The following is a 15,738-nucleotide window of genomic DNA, read 5'->3' as shown; positions in this document are numbered from 1 at the left end:
AGGGGACAACAAGTACTAAAATGAATAGTGGCACCAAAAGCCTAGCAGAAAATATGCCTTAAGTGGTAAGGAACAGGAGGAAATAGGTCTCATATTTGATCTAGGTGAGTGAAAAGAAAAATGACAAGGTAAAATTCAAGAGTTCACAGAAGCAATCTATTTATTTAAGAGAAGAGTAAAAAGGTCCACAGCTATCAAGAAGAACATAAACAAGGATGACAACCACCACATTATAATGAAACATTGGCAGCTTCTGGTCATTTGGAAAATGACCGTTTCATTTAACAAAGCACAATTTTAATCAAATAGAAAATAAACTCTATTCTAATGAATAACAACAGTTGTTCCTGTTGGCATGTTGATAATAGGTCCTTAAAGTAAACAAGGCAGAAAACATTATTAGATGGTGCAGTGAAGAGATCACCAGCCCTAGACTCAAACTCATCTTCCTGAGTTCAAAATTGAGCTCATACTCTTACTAATTGTGTGACCCTGGGCAAGTCACTTGTTTACCTCAGTTTTCTCATCTGTAAAATGAACTAAAGAAATTTAAAACCACTCCAATATCTTTGCAAAGAAAACTCCAAATGGGATCACAGTCAGACACAACTGGAAAAGACTGAGCAATGACAAAATTCCATCCAAAGCACTATCTATTAGACTTTTTTTTTAAAGTATTGCAATGATAAATACCTGCCTGTGTAAAATGAAAACAGTATATTAAAACTATTGTGGGATAAAGACTGAACTTGCCTACTTTAAGGGGAAATATACCAAAAACAAAATAAAAATTCCACCATTTCTTTCTTTCTTTTTTTTTTTTTTTTTTTAAAGATCCTTACATGATAAGATGAAATGAAATTAAAAAAAACCTTTAAAATCGGGGAAGGGGCAAAATTATTTGTTACATAAATAATTATATTCATATATTTCTTTTATTTACAAACCCAAAGATTATGCTAATCTACATAAAAAAGTAGGAAACAAGGTAAATATATAAATAATTCAAGTCCAAAATATCTACAAAATATCTAGTTCTTTTTAAATTAAAAATTATAATTTCCTAGAGATCCTTAACAAATGTTTATAGAGTGAACAAATGAGTACATTCTCATGTGAATACTTCAAGTAGAAGCTGTTTATTCTTGCCTGATTTATATTTATAACATGATTCAGTCTTCCATTTTCTTTGCATGTGTAGACAAGAGAGAGAGTTGACCAAGCTTTCTTCTTATATACCAAACATAGAATGCTGGAAAGAATAATTGCACAAAAATTTCTGGTTCACTCAAACCAGTTTGAGGAATTCTATAAATGACAACAAAGTAATAGACACAAAAACTAACGTCAAATTAAATTGGAAATGTTCAGGGGCATTTTTAAACTTTAACATTGCATTTCAAATTTAATTTAGAATTTTGTGAACATCACTGTTCCTGGCAGGTCAAGATGATCTGTACTGTTTCAATTGAAGCTTGCATAATGTTTAAATTGGGTTAGACAACAAACCAGGTTGATGAAGATTCTACCCATATTGTTGTCATTTTCAAATAGAATATTTTCAAAAAAGTGAAGTTAATAAGAATCAAGTCATTATTCTATAACTTTCTATCAAGTTTCATCTATATTGTTCTTGTAATCTCTGTCATATCTGTTCCTCCTTTCCATATCCACCACCAACATCCTAGTTTATATTCTCATTAAAACTCTCCTGTTATTGCAATAGTCTAATTGGTTTTCCCCACCTACAGTGTATGGTCTCTTCATTTCGACCTTCCCGATGTTTCTTAACATTATTTTGACACTCTATTGCAAGGGTTCTCAAACTACGGCCAGCAGGCCAGATGGGGCCAGCTGAGGACGTTTATGCGGCCTGCTGGGTTATGGCAAATGGGCTGAGGGACGGAGACAGAGTATGAGCTTTTGTTTTTACTATAGTCCAGCCCTCCAACAGTCTGAGGGACAGTGAACTAGCCCCCTATTTAAAAAGTTTAAGGACCACTGCATTGTAAGCCACCCTCAATGTCTCTCCCCTCTACCCCCTTTCCTAAACTCCTTGGCATGGCATTCAATGTCTTTCATAATCTGGCTCCAACCTACCTTTCCAGATTTAAATCATTATAATCCCTCACATCCTCTTAACTCCAGCCAAATTGGACTATTCATTATCCCTTAAACAAAGAATATCCCTTTCTGCCTCTTTTTTTTTCTCTGCTATTTTTGTTGTTTGTAATATTTTCTTGAATACACCTCCAACCCTTTTTTGCTTGTCTGTACTCTCTCTTATCAGGTAGCAAGTAAAGCATATTGGATAGAATGTTGGGCCTGGAGTAAGTAAGAAAGTCTAGGATGAAGTTCTGCCTTTGGAGCTTACTAGCTGTGGGACTATAGGCTAGCTATTGAACCTTAGTTTTCCTATCTGGAAAATATTCCCATTCTGGAAAGAAAATAATAATTATGGTATTTGCTAATTAGGGTTATTGCGTGTGTTCAAAAGTCCTTTAAAAGCTTTAGAGCCCATAAATATGTCAATTATTATGGTTATCCAAACTTAAAGATTCAAGTAAAATATCTTTTCCTCCAAGATGTTTTCAATGATCTTATCTCTGCCTGTCTTCTACTTTCAGGCTAATGATCTCTCTCTCTCTCTCTGTCTCTCTGTCTCTGTCTCTTTCTGTCTCTCTCTCTCTCTCTGTCTCTCTCTCTCTCTCTCTCTGTTCTCTGTCTCTCTCTCTCTCTTTCTCTAATCCTATATCAGATACTTAATAGTTATATGACCCAAATCACTTAACTGTCTTAGTCTTCTCAACCTTAAAATGAAGTTAACATCTAATTGCTAGGGTTGTTGTGAGGATCAAATGAAAAAATATTTGTAAAACACTTTGATAACCTTAAAGCTCATCTTAAATGCCAGCTATTATTTTTGATTGTTGCCAATCATTTGTATCATAGCTATTTGGGTGCATGTCATATCTCTTCTAGATTGCAATACTGTAACTAGCTGTCACTTAGATAATACTTTAGTGTCTCCAGGTAGATTCAACATGTATTATTACTTCCAATTTATGAACAAAAAATTGAAATCTAATTACATAGGGAGTATTATATGTTACAATAGAACTTAAGATCAATTTTCTAACTCTAGATCCAAGAATTTGTCTACTAAATCAGTATGTCTTTTTAGAGAACTGTATGCCAGGCCCATATCTCATTTATCCTTGTTTAATCTGCAGGGTCTAGCCCAGTTATTTGCAGATAATATATAATTAATATATTTAGCTATTTAGTGAATAAATATTAACAAATAAAATAAGAAATGACATTTTTTAGCATATGACATTCATCTTCAAAGACACATAGACACATGTTAAATACTAAGTCAGTTTGAATGTCTAAATATATCTCAAGACATGATATTTTTTATAGCTATCACTGTAGATTTTCCTTGAAGAATGAAACTGCCTATTTTGGAGAAATATATTTAAAAAATAACAATGATAAGAAAAGTCTTTAAAAATTTTAATCAGTAGATGATAAGATTTTAAGCTTTAGATAACATGATAAACTCAATGCAATACATCCTAATTTATTAGCAAGTGTAGGCAATAAATAATTCTGAGGAAAAAGGACTGAATATAAAGACAACTTAACAAAGAGATGGTGAACTTGTATTATGATAAGTCAGGTCAATGGAAGGAGTAAGCCATATTCTGTAAGACCCTCCTTATGCCATTAAAACCTGTTGTATATTTCCCTAAAAGAAAGAAATGTCACTGACAAAAAATGATTTTTTTCAGCTCTTCTAATTTAAAAATGACTCAAGCCATTAGAGAATAGCCTTGAACAGGAGATAAAGTATCCTCTGAAAGATGATTTTTAGTAAGGCTTTGAAAAGTAAGTTTTATTCATGATTAATGAAATTCATCTGAACATGATTCCATACCTATTTTCATACCTACTCATTTTAATTTAACCAAACATTTTGAGTGTATCCAAAGCACAGGTATTGTTCTAATTTCTCAGAATTTGTGAAAATCATATATAAATTTCAGTGAGGACAATTAGGGACTCTTGATTGAATGATGATTGGACTAACAAAGGTGAAACTATCAATAACCCTATGTGGTCCCATGGATAGAACATTGGCTCGGAAATCAGGAAGACTCCAAGTGATATCCAGCCTTAAACACTCACTAGTTGTATGACCCTGGGCAAGTCCGTTTACCTATATCTGCCTCAATTTCCTCATCTGTAATATAGCAATAACAACAGCACCTACCTATCTGGGTTGTTGTGAGGATTAAATGAGATAATAGTTGTAAAGTGCTTTGCAAATTTTAAAGCATTAAATAAATGCTAGCTATTAATAGAACTTAATGATGAAATGGGTCTCAGGAAGATTACCTTGTTCATTTTTTTTCTCTTCAAACTGTTATATGTGTAAACCATTCCAAATAAACAGGAATTACTTTTAATTTTTAAAGAATTACATAGAATTAATTTCAGAATTTCTTAGATCTGTAAACTCTCAAGAAAATCTTGCTTTGGGCATTTGTACTGCAATGTAAATGTAATTTACTGGCTATTACTTTAATGTGTTTAAAAGTTCTCTTTAACCCAACTCTAAGTGAAGACCTTGTTACTTTAACTTTCTTTGTACATGCTGCTTCCTGGCTTTTAAACTTGTTAACTTTCAATTCTCTCTCCATTCTCCTCCTAGTTTGCCTCTGAATTTTCTAACTTTGCCACCATGACTCAGTTGCAATCTCATCCTGGAATTTTTCTCAGTATGTTAGGACTCTTCATCATGACACATCCATATTTCTCATTTTGAATATCCCACAGTCATGCCAGCCTTCTTTCACTGGAGAATCCTTATTAGAGCTGTCATTTTGGGGAAAGATCAACCCAGTTAACCTTCACTTCCTTTCCCAGCTTTTAATTTTCTGAATTTTAATGCTATGTTTCCTAATGAGTACCTCTCCCCTTTCCCCATGCTTTTCAGCTCCTTTTAGAAGGTTGTTTTCTCCCATTAAAATGCAAACACCTTAAAAGTCGGATTGTCTTTATTTTTGCATATATGTATGTCCCCAGTATGTTGAAAGGCCTGACAAATAGTAAAAACTTAATAAATTGCTTTTAAGTTGTAATAGCTATACCCATACCTAGCAATACAGTTAAGTTCAACCTTTTTAATAATTCTAATAGTCAAATTCGACCTCTATTGAGTCTTGTAGGAAGATGAGTAAGGTCCTTTTTATATGTTCTACTATAAATTATCATATATACCAGTTATTTGGCATCTATCATATGCTACTTTGTATGGATCTTTATTATTATTACTTTTTAATGCATGTAATCTTCTTCCCAATGAGATTATAAACTTCTTAAGGTCAGAGTCCCTTGTCTTATACCAGGGCTTCTTAAACTTTTTCCACTTGTGATCCCTTTTTAATTCAAGAAATTTTTACTTGATCTTGGGTATATAGATACACAAATCAAACATTTACTGATAATAAATCATAATTTCATGACCACATTCAGTGTCATGACCCCATATGGGGTTGCAACCCAGAGTTGAAGAAGTTTAGTGTTATTTCATAAATATGTATTACTTATAATTGTGATAATGTTTATGATGATACCCTAATTTTTTATTTATATGCTTCAGTTTTTTTTCCCCCCTAGGCAATTGGGGCTAAGTTACTTGCCAAGGGTCACACAGCCAGAAGTGTTAAGTGACTGAGGTAAAATTTTTACTCAGGTCCTCCTAACTTCAGGGCTGCTGTTCTATCCACTACATCAACTAGCTGCTTCTATGCCTCTGTCTTATTCTCTCTCAATTAATAATAATGTTTCATTCCTAACTATTGATAATCTTTATCTATAATTATGTCTTATTGTACTTTGTATGAATTTTTTATCCATCACAAATCACTCATTGGTTGATTCATTTGTTCAATAAACATTTAATTATCTATGTAGCAAACTGTACTAGGAAATAGAAAAATAGCAATGATGAATAGGACATAATTCTGAATTTCAATTCAGGAGGGAGTGTTAAAGAGACATGAGTAACTTGTCATAAGTAAGTAATCACCAAGTGGACTGTGTATATATTTTAAATTTTATGTTTATTGACCTTGCATTTTGTATGTTGTATGTTTATTAGATACATAGATACTGATATTTTATAATCACAAAAAGATAGGAGAGAACCTGGAGCTGTGATTTAATCAAATGACTTAATCTGAATGATTCCTTCAAACAAAGGACTCTGACACTTTCTTTTGAAGTTATGTTCTTTTACTTTTCCCTGAAACTCTGATAACTTAAGTGACTTGGCTCAGGATCATATAGCCAAAATATATGAGGTGGGCCATGACCTTATCTCTTTTTACTTTCAAAGGCAATTCTATATCAGTAGAGCATTAGCATACTAGTCATGGTGGGTAGTGACATCCAATCCTTCTGTTAGACCTTCTAACTTAGGTTATTGGCTCAGATCTCCTGCAGAGTGGTTATGAAATGGAGAAGTAAATTCCCAATACATAATTGCTTTTTATTACAAAACTCAGATTTGTAAATGAGAAAATAAACTTTTGGATCAAAACTTTTTAAAAAATCCATTCTATTATACTTTCTGTAGCAAGACAGATGAATTTTCACCAGATAGAAACCACTAGGAGGTAACAACTATCTGTTAACACTAAAAAGTTCTTGTCATACATTTCAAGGTTCCCACACACCTAAATTCCAGTCTCACATACTTTTACACTTTATAATTTACCATAGATATAATCTAGTGTTATAGAAAGACTAGGGCATAAATAGTATCAGTAAAGGCAACATTTAAAAGCATAGTTTGTAATATTATTATATAATTGCATAATTATTTATGTAATCTAAACATAAAAACTGAAAAAAAAAAGCACTATAGGAAGAGTTGTGATAGTACTAGATCTTATAGACTTGACCTGATTGTTAAATGTTCGATGTTAGTCATGGAAATTGGTAAATGGTACAAATGAGGGATTGATTTGTTGTCTTGTTTATTGTCTGGACTTAAGAAAGTGATGGAGAAAAGTTTAATAATTCAGATTAAATTTGAAAGTGTATTCTATGCACACCTTGCATCCCAGGAGCCAATATTAAATATTTACCAGCAAACCTCTAACTATAACTCTATAATGCTCCTATGCCGTTGACTAGAAATGAACCAGCCTCAGAAATTCAGGAGTTCATGCAGCTATTTAATTTGCTTTTTGCTTTGTTGTGCCATCCCTGGTGAGGTAGCTATAGTTGGGGATTCTTTCCTCCACTGAGGAACTTCAGCACCTAGTGGATAGCAAAAAAAAAAGTAGCTTTTTTCATTCTTTCAACTCTTTCTTCCCATATGTTTTGGTTCTTCTGAACATCAGAGTGAAAAAAAAAGACAACTAAGGATCTTTTTATGCAGAGGTATATGAATGAAATTAAATGTCACTGTGTATCAGCTTCAACATAGCAGAAAAATAGCTTCACAGAATCATAAATCTAGAGAAGAGTTCTTAGAACCTTTCAGGTCTGAAACTTTCATTTCATAGATGAATAAATTGAGAATCCAGGTTCCTATATCAGGAAATAGACTTCAGGCTGTTTTGACACTTGCTAGATCTGAAACTCATGGACAGGCTTCTCAAACTCAATTTCACTTTCCTCATGAATGAAATGGGAATAATGATCTTTGTTTTGACTACCTCATAAGTTTGATGTTCAAATAAGAAATTTTTGTAAAAGAAAAATTAATGCTATACAATAGTTAGAAAATGATTGTTATTGCACCCTCAAAGAAGATAAAATGAACCATGTAAATGTAAGATTTAAATGTAAGATAAGAATTTCTAGAACATGGGTCCCAAGAGAATGACATGGATGCAATATTAAGGGAAGAAAACTGAAATTGAAGTCAAAGGATCTGGGTTCAAATGATGACTTTACCACTTATAGCCTGTGTGAACTTAGAAAAGTCATATAACTTCACTGATCTTTAGTTTAATCATTTGTAAAATGACATGGTTAATTGGATAATTTCTAAATACCATGAAGAACTTCTCTTTCACTGAAGAAACATTAAGGAAATGGATAGAGTGCATTAAATGTAGAAATTGTTGCTTTATAGATTTGTTCTTGCTTTACTTTGTAAATACCCTGTAGTATTTCTTCCATTCTTTTTTCCTTTAAATGATCTCTTTTCTCTTATTTTCTGTTCCATTGTTTGTAGTTTGGTAACATTTAAAATTCATCACAAATCCTATTAATAGATCTTTAAGGTTTTTAAAGGAATTGCAATATTTATGTAATAAGAAAACAAAGACAAACACATTTGAAGGAATAATAATTATTTTTTTTGGGGGGATGAGGCAATTTGGATTAAGTGACTTTCCCAGGGATACACAGTGAAGTAATAATTATTAAACACATCAAATAAATAATACCCTTATGGTAAAATAACACTCTTTATATATATGTATACATATGTATACATATATATGCAAAATACCCTTAGGAATTTTTGACAAGGGCAAGAAAAGTCTAATAACTGAAAAAAAAGATGAGTTCTTTCTAATCTTAAATTCCTTTAGGTCTATATATATTCTGTATACATTCAGGCACTCACTAGTTATATATGGGCCCTAAAAAATGTGGCCCAGTTATTTCACATGACTTTACAGTAGAAATCTAAGAGTTAATTAATAATAGCTAACATTTACATAGTGATAGAATAATTTCAAAGCACTTATTTTATTTTTTGAACTCTATAAATAGCCCTATGATCTCCTTTACACCTAGTTCACGTGACTCTAGGTACTTAGAAATTATAGAACTCTATTTTAAAAGAAATATTTAATTTTTTTTTACTAAATTATCTGACTTATTCTGAATTAATGAAGTCTGACTATCCATAATGTTAGATACAATAGCAAAAAGCAATATATATATATGTGCAGATATATATGCATACATATCCATATATGCATATGTATACTTATATCTGTGTACATATACACATACACACATATACACACATATGTATGTGTGTCTCCATTTGAGAGCCATTGTGGAGAAAATAGATGAATGTGGATGAATAGAGAGTGGCCTAAAAATCAGGAGCAGTTGAGTTCAAACCCTCCCCGATATGTGTTGACTGTGTCTCAGGGGATATAATTTAACTTTTCAGTGACTCAGGAAACTTTAAGATTACAAGTCCCAAATATATTGCCTATCTGCATTAGCAGAAGTTCCCTGCCCAGGGGGCTTACTGCACCAAGGAATAATTGATTTGTTCCAAAACAATTGTTTAATTAGTTAGCTAGGATTTTTGTAGAAGAATTTATAACATTAAAAACAGAATCCTTCATTAGGATAGTTGGGAATAAAACAACAAATATCAAAGCTTGATAAAAACCATATTAACTACAACAAAGCAAATTAAAATGCCTCCAGATAATTTCTATTTAACCCATTTTGGCTAAATTTCATAAACCATCAACTTTCACTATCCAGAATAATTTTTGTGATGTAAAAAAGACTATAAAGTATATTGGGATAAATGGGAGTATAGATAAAAGGTAAGCATTTGCTGCTGATCCTGATTATGTTAGAGAGAAATGTATTCCACATATAACAAAGCAATGCACAAAAAGAAAGAACAAAATACTCAATGGAAGTTGGTTATAAAGTATACCTACCTGGGTGACTTTCTCTGTTACATTGTGTGTTCGATCTTTAACCTTGGGTGCAATAATTGTTTTCTCAGAAGAAGGAGGGGATGTGTTCTTTTTTTCAGTTTTGACATCTGAAAAATTCAAAGTGAGCTGAGGAATCTTGTTGATGGTGCTGTATTTGTTGAGATTTGAATCAGATGTGGAGCCCAGTAGACTTGACTTGATATGATTAAAAGGCCCTAAAAAATCAGAAAGCATTTATATATAGTAGATAATATTAGGACAGAATAGAAGAAATGAATAGTTCTAAACACTATTTAGCTATATCATATAGATAATTAACTCACATAAGATTAAATTTAATGACATTACCCAGATATAGGGTTTTGGGTCATTTTTTGCCATCCTGGATATTGCATATACCAGGGACAAGAATTTGGCCCTGGCCCTGGATCTAGATAATAGATGGCAGATTTAGCTCCTTCTTCTTGTTCATGATCGAAATAAAATAGAAAAATCCAATTGGCTGTTATTGGTCAAATTCTGAATTCAAATATTCTTCTGAATCTCTCATTATAATTCATTCATATCATGGATATGAATCAAGGAAGAATTTGCTTTTGGAGAAAATATACCGAGTATGGAAATTTCAGACATGCTCCAGGCCAGATTTGTATTCCTTTCCTCTTATTATCCTATGACCTTTGTGCTCTAGATGCTTGTTTGATGTAACTCCCCAATCAGAGTCTAAGGAGAAATAATAAGCTGGCTAACCACTTTATATATTTTCAGCTCTCCATAGATCAAGGCTTCAAAGTGCTTCTAACAAGCATATATAATCCTACAATGGATGGGCAAGCTCAAAATAGCCAAGAGCAAAGAGTTTGGGTTCACTATAGATGAAGTAGATGATGGGGAGTATGTGGAATAATTGGTGTCCTCATAGTGGAGAAATCTAGTTTTTGTGTAGAATTTTCTTTTCTTCCCTTTTTGTTATGGCTCTATCTGGACTTAACATTGAAACTTCTTGAGGAGCCATGCATCTAAGAAAACTAGATAGACACTGCCACCATCCTTAACTTCTTATCTTGAAGATTAGATGTTATAACTTTGGAGGAAATGTTTGAGGTGAGTACCACATACACCATCTCTCTTATCCTCCCAGTGCACTGAGATGTGTTTGAGAACCTTAGCTCATTACTCACTTATTTCCTCCTTTCAAGTGTGTCTAGATATACTTTTCCTTTTTTTTTTCTACATCCTCTGCTGCATAACCAAGGTTTTCTGATGCAAAAGGTAACTCTCTTTGTCCATTGTTAATTTTTTTTTCTAATAGCAAATAGGAAGAAGGATTATTCAAGAGTAATGTCTCATTGGTATATAGGATTCAACAATGTAACTATATATCTGAAAATAATTCTGAGCCTGAATATCTTAATTTATGTTACTAGCTTTTCCTTTCAGAATTATGTTAGAACTTGGGGAATTTTAATGCATTTTACATACATTAGGCATGTAGGTAATAGTATAAAGACTTTAGTTTTTGATTTGCAGAGCAAGTACTATATATCACAATGAACAATCAATTCTGTATTGATGTCTGTAAAAAATAAAAAAAAAACCTACCTATAAGTTATAAGCCTACATAAAGGATGTGTTTATAACTAAACTCAGAGGAAATCACAAGATATTAAGCTTACTATGAAAGATCTAGGTAATTTTAACAGAATAGCTGTTTATTAAAATAAAGCAGTGTGTTTCTTCTTAGTTGCATCTCTTCACTTACTGAATTTCATTCATGGTGACAGTCAGGTCTGTCACCATGATGTATTCCATTGCAATATCCTGGTATATATTGCCTAGAATGTTCTAATTTGCATATAGATTCTGATTTTCATTTCCATTCATGTGACAAGGATTGTAATAGGAGGAGAAATGGCCTCAAATTAATCTATTCTTGTGACAAGCTTCAGACAGTAATCTCATTTATGGTCGTTAGAGAAGTCCCCATTACATAGCACCAATTTATTTCAATTTACATATTTATGTGTATATAAATGTATGTATGTATTTTTGTTAGTTTTGTAAGGTCAAATTCAAGAACAGTGACAACTTCTATTGACCCAAGTTGTGACATTTGTGGCTTTTATAATATTTTTTTCTTTGTGGCTAATCTCTTCTAGTCCCTCAAACTTCTAGTCTATAGCAAAAGAAAATTTTGGCTACTGATAAGGATCTGGACCAGGCTTTATGGCAAGGTGGATGGTCCAAGAAAATGTTCTCTTTTTACTAAATAGCTTGAAATTTTTTGATATAATGTTTGTAACTTTAGTTGTCACATTGTCTAGTTCTTATACATGTGAATCAAGATAGTGCTATATAGATAGAATTGTCTCATAATGTGTGATGGATAAAAAGGAGCATGGCACTGTCAATCTTTTCACTTTGTTTCTATCACAATTGAAATATATATATGTGAAAAAGGGGGCTGAACTTTGTTATTTTTTTATTTCTCAGACATATGTTTTTTTCTAATCTATGTCTTTTATGCTAAAGGTGGTTTGGCTTATTTATGGAAGAGATCTTTTCCTCATTAATAAATTCTTTTAGTCATTATAGATTTTATTCTTAGCATCTCACATACAGATTCCTGGCAATTGTCACATATATTTAATTTGTTCATCTAAAGTTATAGTAAGGATTCTTTGACTTTTTTGAGTGTGTGATGGACCTCTTTGGCAGTCTGGGGAAGCTGATATACTCTTATGGACAATGTTTTTAAGTAATTGAAGGAAATGATGAGAGATAAGTGAAAACAATGGTTTTACTTCTTTTTAAATCCATGAACCTCCAAAATCTATCCACAGAACCCAAATTCAAAAATTCAGATATAGAAAATGGATTTTAATATTGCTAAAATATTAAGATATTAAACTTGTTGTCTGTACTTAAAAAATTCTTGAGTTAAAGAGATTTGTAGGACCTCATATCAAATAAAGACATTTTCTATAAACCAAAATTTCATTTAATACTTCACACTATATGCTTACTTAAAAATTAATTTTGCATTCAAATGTGGATATTTCAAAGTTTTTGAAAACCTACAAAAAGAAATGAACTGGCTTAAAGATTATGTAGCTTTAAAACTTTTTAAAAACATTAATTAATTTCCCCAATAAGATCCTGGGTAACTTTATAATCCTCATTTAAGATGTGAGGAATCTGATGCAAAAATCATGTGGCCACAAAGCAACTGAATTCAAAAGCTGGAAATCAGAAGTCAGAGCTTCCTACTTCCTAATTCTGTTTTCAGAAATGACATGATTGGGTAATGAAAGGTGAAAGGCAGTCTTACCACAAGACCTCAGAGTAATCAAGTACCTCAGAATCAAGACCTCAGAGGACTGGATGATAATGAAAGAAAGGAGAGTAACCTGAGTAGCTGAGGGGATGAATTTAAAAAAAATGAACTCCTACCAACCTAGGGCAAAAGAAAGATGAGTACATACTAAAAAGACAAAGGAATATCAGAGTCTAATATTATTTAGAGAAATATTTAGAGAAACAATTGCCTAATATATTAGATGTTGGAAAACAAGAAACTTAATTAAAAAATATCCAATAGCTGAATGAAGGTTTGAAATATTGCACAAATGTCTGATGAAGTATAAAACTGACCAGGTTCAAGGGTTTGAATAAAAAATCCATGATACACTTAGAGAAACCAAATATAAAGGTTTAGAGAAAAAAAAAACCTAAAAGGATATTTTACTTAAGGCTATTTAAAATAAAATGCTACTTAGATTTACCAGATATTGAAGGAAGACTAAAAATGATATCCTCGTTCTATAAGAAAGGAAACATAGCTGAGGACATAGTGTTTCTTTAAAATATTTTTTTTCCTTAAGAAATAAGCTATAATCAGAATCAAAGGCTGTGCATGGTGGTGGGATAGAAATAAGTTAAACTAGAACAACTATTCAAATCATCACGTTTAAGGATGAGTCATATTGGGAATGTAGGGGTTTTTTTTCTGAAGTTATCACAGCATTATTTAATTGGACAGCCTTAGTATTAGAAAAATAGAAATAGGGCCCTTCTTAAAAATTATGGAGAAAGAACACTTATAAGCACACATACCAATCAGGGTAACACTTGGAAAGAGCCTGGAAGAAATTGCTATGTAATTTTGATTGAATTTTATTCAATGTATATAGTGGCTAATATGAAGTGTATGTAAACTGATGAGATATTGAAGAGCCTAAGTCATCAATTTGCAAGTAGCTAGCAGCCTTTGAGAAAAATCTAAATCAACCTGTTTCTACTGAGGATAGCCATGCTATTCTTAGAAAAAGTGAAAATTGTAATAACAAATGATATGCCTTTTGTTTTTGTTCTGTATTGGAGATTTAGACAAGTTTGGTAAATGGCTATTCCACTATTAGACACTGCATAACAATTAAGAATAATGGCTTCAAAGGTTAGCAGTGGTTCAATTATAAAAACTTTCAGATCAGATATTTTATCAGTGATTCAAATAACAAATAGTCAACATGAGCATTGATGATGCATTACATAGAAGGAAATGAATAATTCAAACAGGATTAGAAGTTGAATAGCCTGTGATATGTTCCAAAAATGAATATAATGTCTATATAGTTATATTCAAAATTAATGAAATAATCCTTCCATTTGTTTTGAGAATGGTGAAATCTTTATAGATTATGGCAAGTTAATTTTGAGGGAATGATAACATCAAACATTTCAGTTTATTAAAGAAAACGAATAGATTTTATGAGAAAAAAGTTGTTGGAATGAATTAATTTTAGAAACAAAGGTTGAGCACTGATTTAATAATTGTATTTAAATTAAAGGACTATTATAGTAAGTAGTAATGACCACCTAGTATTTGAGTACATTGAAGATACACTAAGAGGAAAGGAAATTAAATTCCAGCAAAAAGAACTTAGGTTAGTTTTGTGGCTCAAAAGAGACTCTAACAAGCTGCAGAAGACAATGGAGTAATTTTCTTTAGATAGCTTTAATAAATAAAAAAAAGTATAAACAACCCCTTCATGGTGTTTTGCATATATATGCCAGGTGTATTGCCTGGATAGAAACAAATAAAATTAACCTGGAATTCTTCCAAGCCCTTCCCTGATTGTTGCCAGTGAATAAAGTTTCTTTATGACACTAGCTTTTTAAATAATATTGTCACACTTCTGGGTTTTATTAATGTATCAATATCAAAATTGATTTGAGATAATTAGGTTGAACAGAAGGATATAGTGCTGGACATGGAGTCAGGAAGACTAGAGTTGAAATCTAGTCTCAGATCTCTACTAGTTGTGTGACTACAGGCAAGTCACTGAAGATTTTTCTGCCTCAGTTTCCTCATATGTCAAATGGGGATAATAATAGCACCTACTTCTCAGGTTTGTTATGAAGACAAAATGAGTTTATATTTGAAAAATGCTTTGTAATCCTCAAAGCACTATGAAAATGTCATCATTTAAAATTATTATTAGACCTTGTTTTAAATTACATAATTCTTAAATCCATTTTGGGGAAGCCAGAAACCCTATTTTGCAAATTTTTCTATGAGGGACAATTGTAGCTAGCTACTTCAGGGAAAATTTAAATAACCCCTTAAACCTTACCAAGCACTTTTAAAAACTAATGCTATGATGATTCAATCCAATGAATATTGGCTATAATAAGAACCTGAATTTATATTTATATTTCAATTAATTTTTCATATCTCAAGATAAACATTTATTAAAATATGTTTTCACAAAATAATTAAATAAAAATCTCTTACATGATACAACTGAAGAAAAAGAGAGCCAAAACCTATATGGGAAACTGCCCAATTTATTTGAAATAGGGAATGAAATTAAGTAACACTGAAAAAAATTTGAAGAACAAAATAAATTAGTTGGAAAACAGAAACAATATTATGATAGAAGTCTGTGCATATTGACTATCTGAAATATTTATTCTTGAAACAATAATGAAGTTATGTTTCTTT

The 15,738-nt window shown here is 31.8% G+C and overlaps 1 protein-coding gene across 5 annotated transcripts in view; it reads right to left on the bottom strand.

Moving 5' to 3' along the window:
- The window catches only part of KCNH7 (potassium voltage-gated channel subfamily H member 7), a 622,433-nt gene that overhangs the window by 183,904 nt on the left and 422,791 nt on the right, over positions 1 to 15,738 (bottom strand). For all 5 annotated transcript variants that reach the window (XM_074303262.1, XM_074303266.1, XM_074303263.1 and 2 more), the window contains one exon: positions 9,732 to 9,946. In XM_074303262.1, the coding sequence (XP_074159363.1) occupies positions 9,732 to 9,946 (215 nt within the window). The remainder of the gene's footprint in view (positions 1 to 9,731; positions 9,947 to 15,738) is intronic.

The sequence above is a fragment of the Sminthopsis crassicaudata genome, chromosome 3, assembly GCF_048593235.1.
Source record: "Sminthopsis crassicaudata isolate SCR6 chromosome 3, ASM4859323v1, whole genome shotgun sequence".
Taxonomy (NCBI): domain Eukaryota; kingdom Metazoa; phylum Chordata; class Mammalia; order Dasyuromorphia; family Dasyuridae; genus Sminthopsis; species Sminthopsis crassicaudata.
The sequence above is the reverse complement of the archived record's forward strand: the minus strand, read 5'-3'. Positions and strand labels throughout refer to the sequence as shown.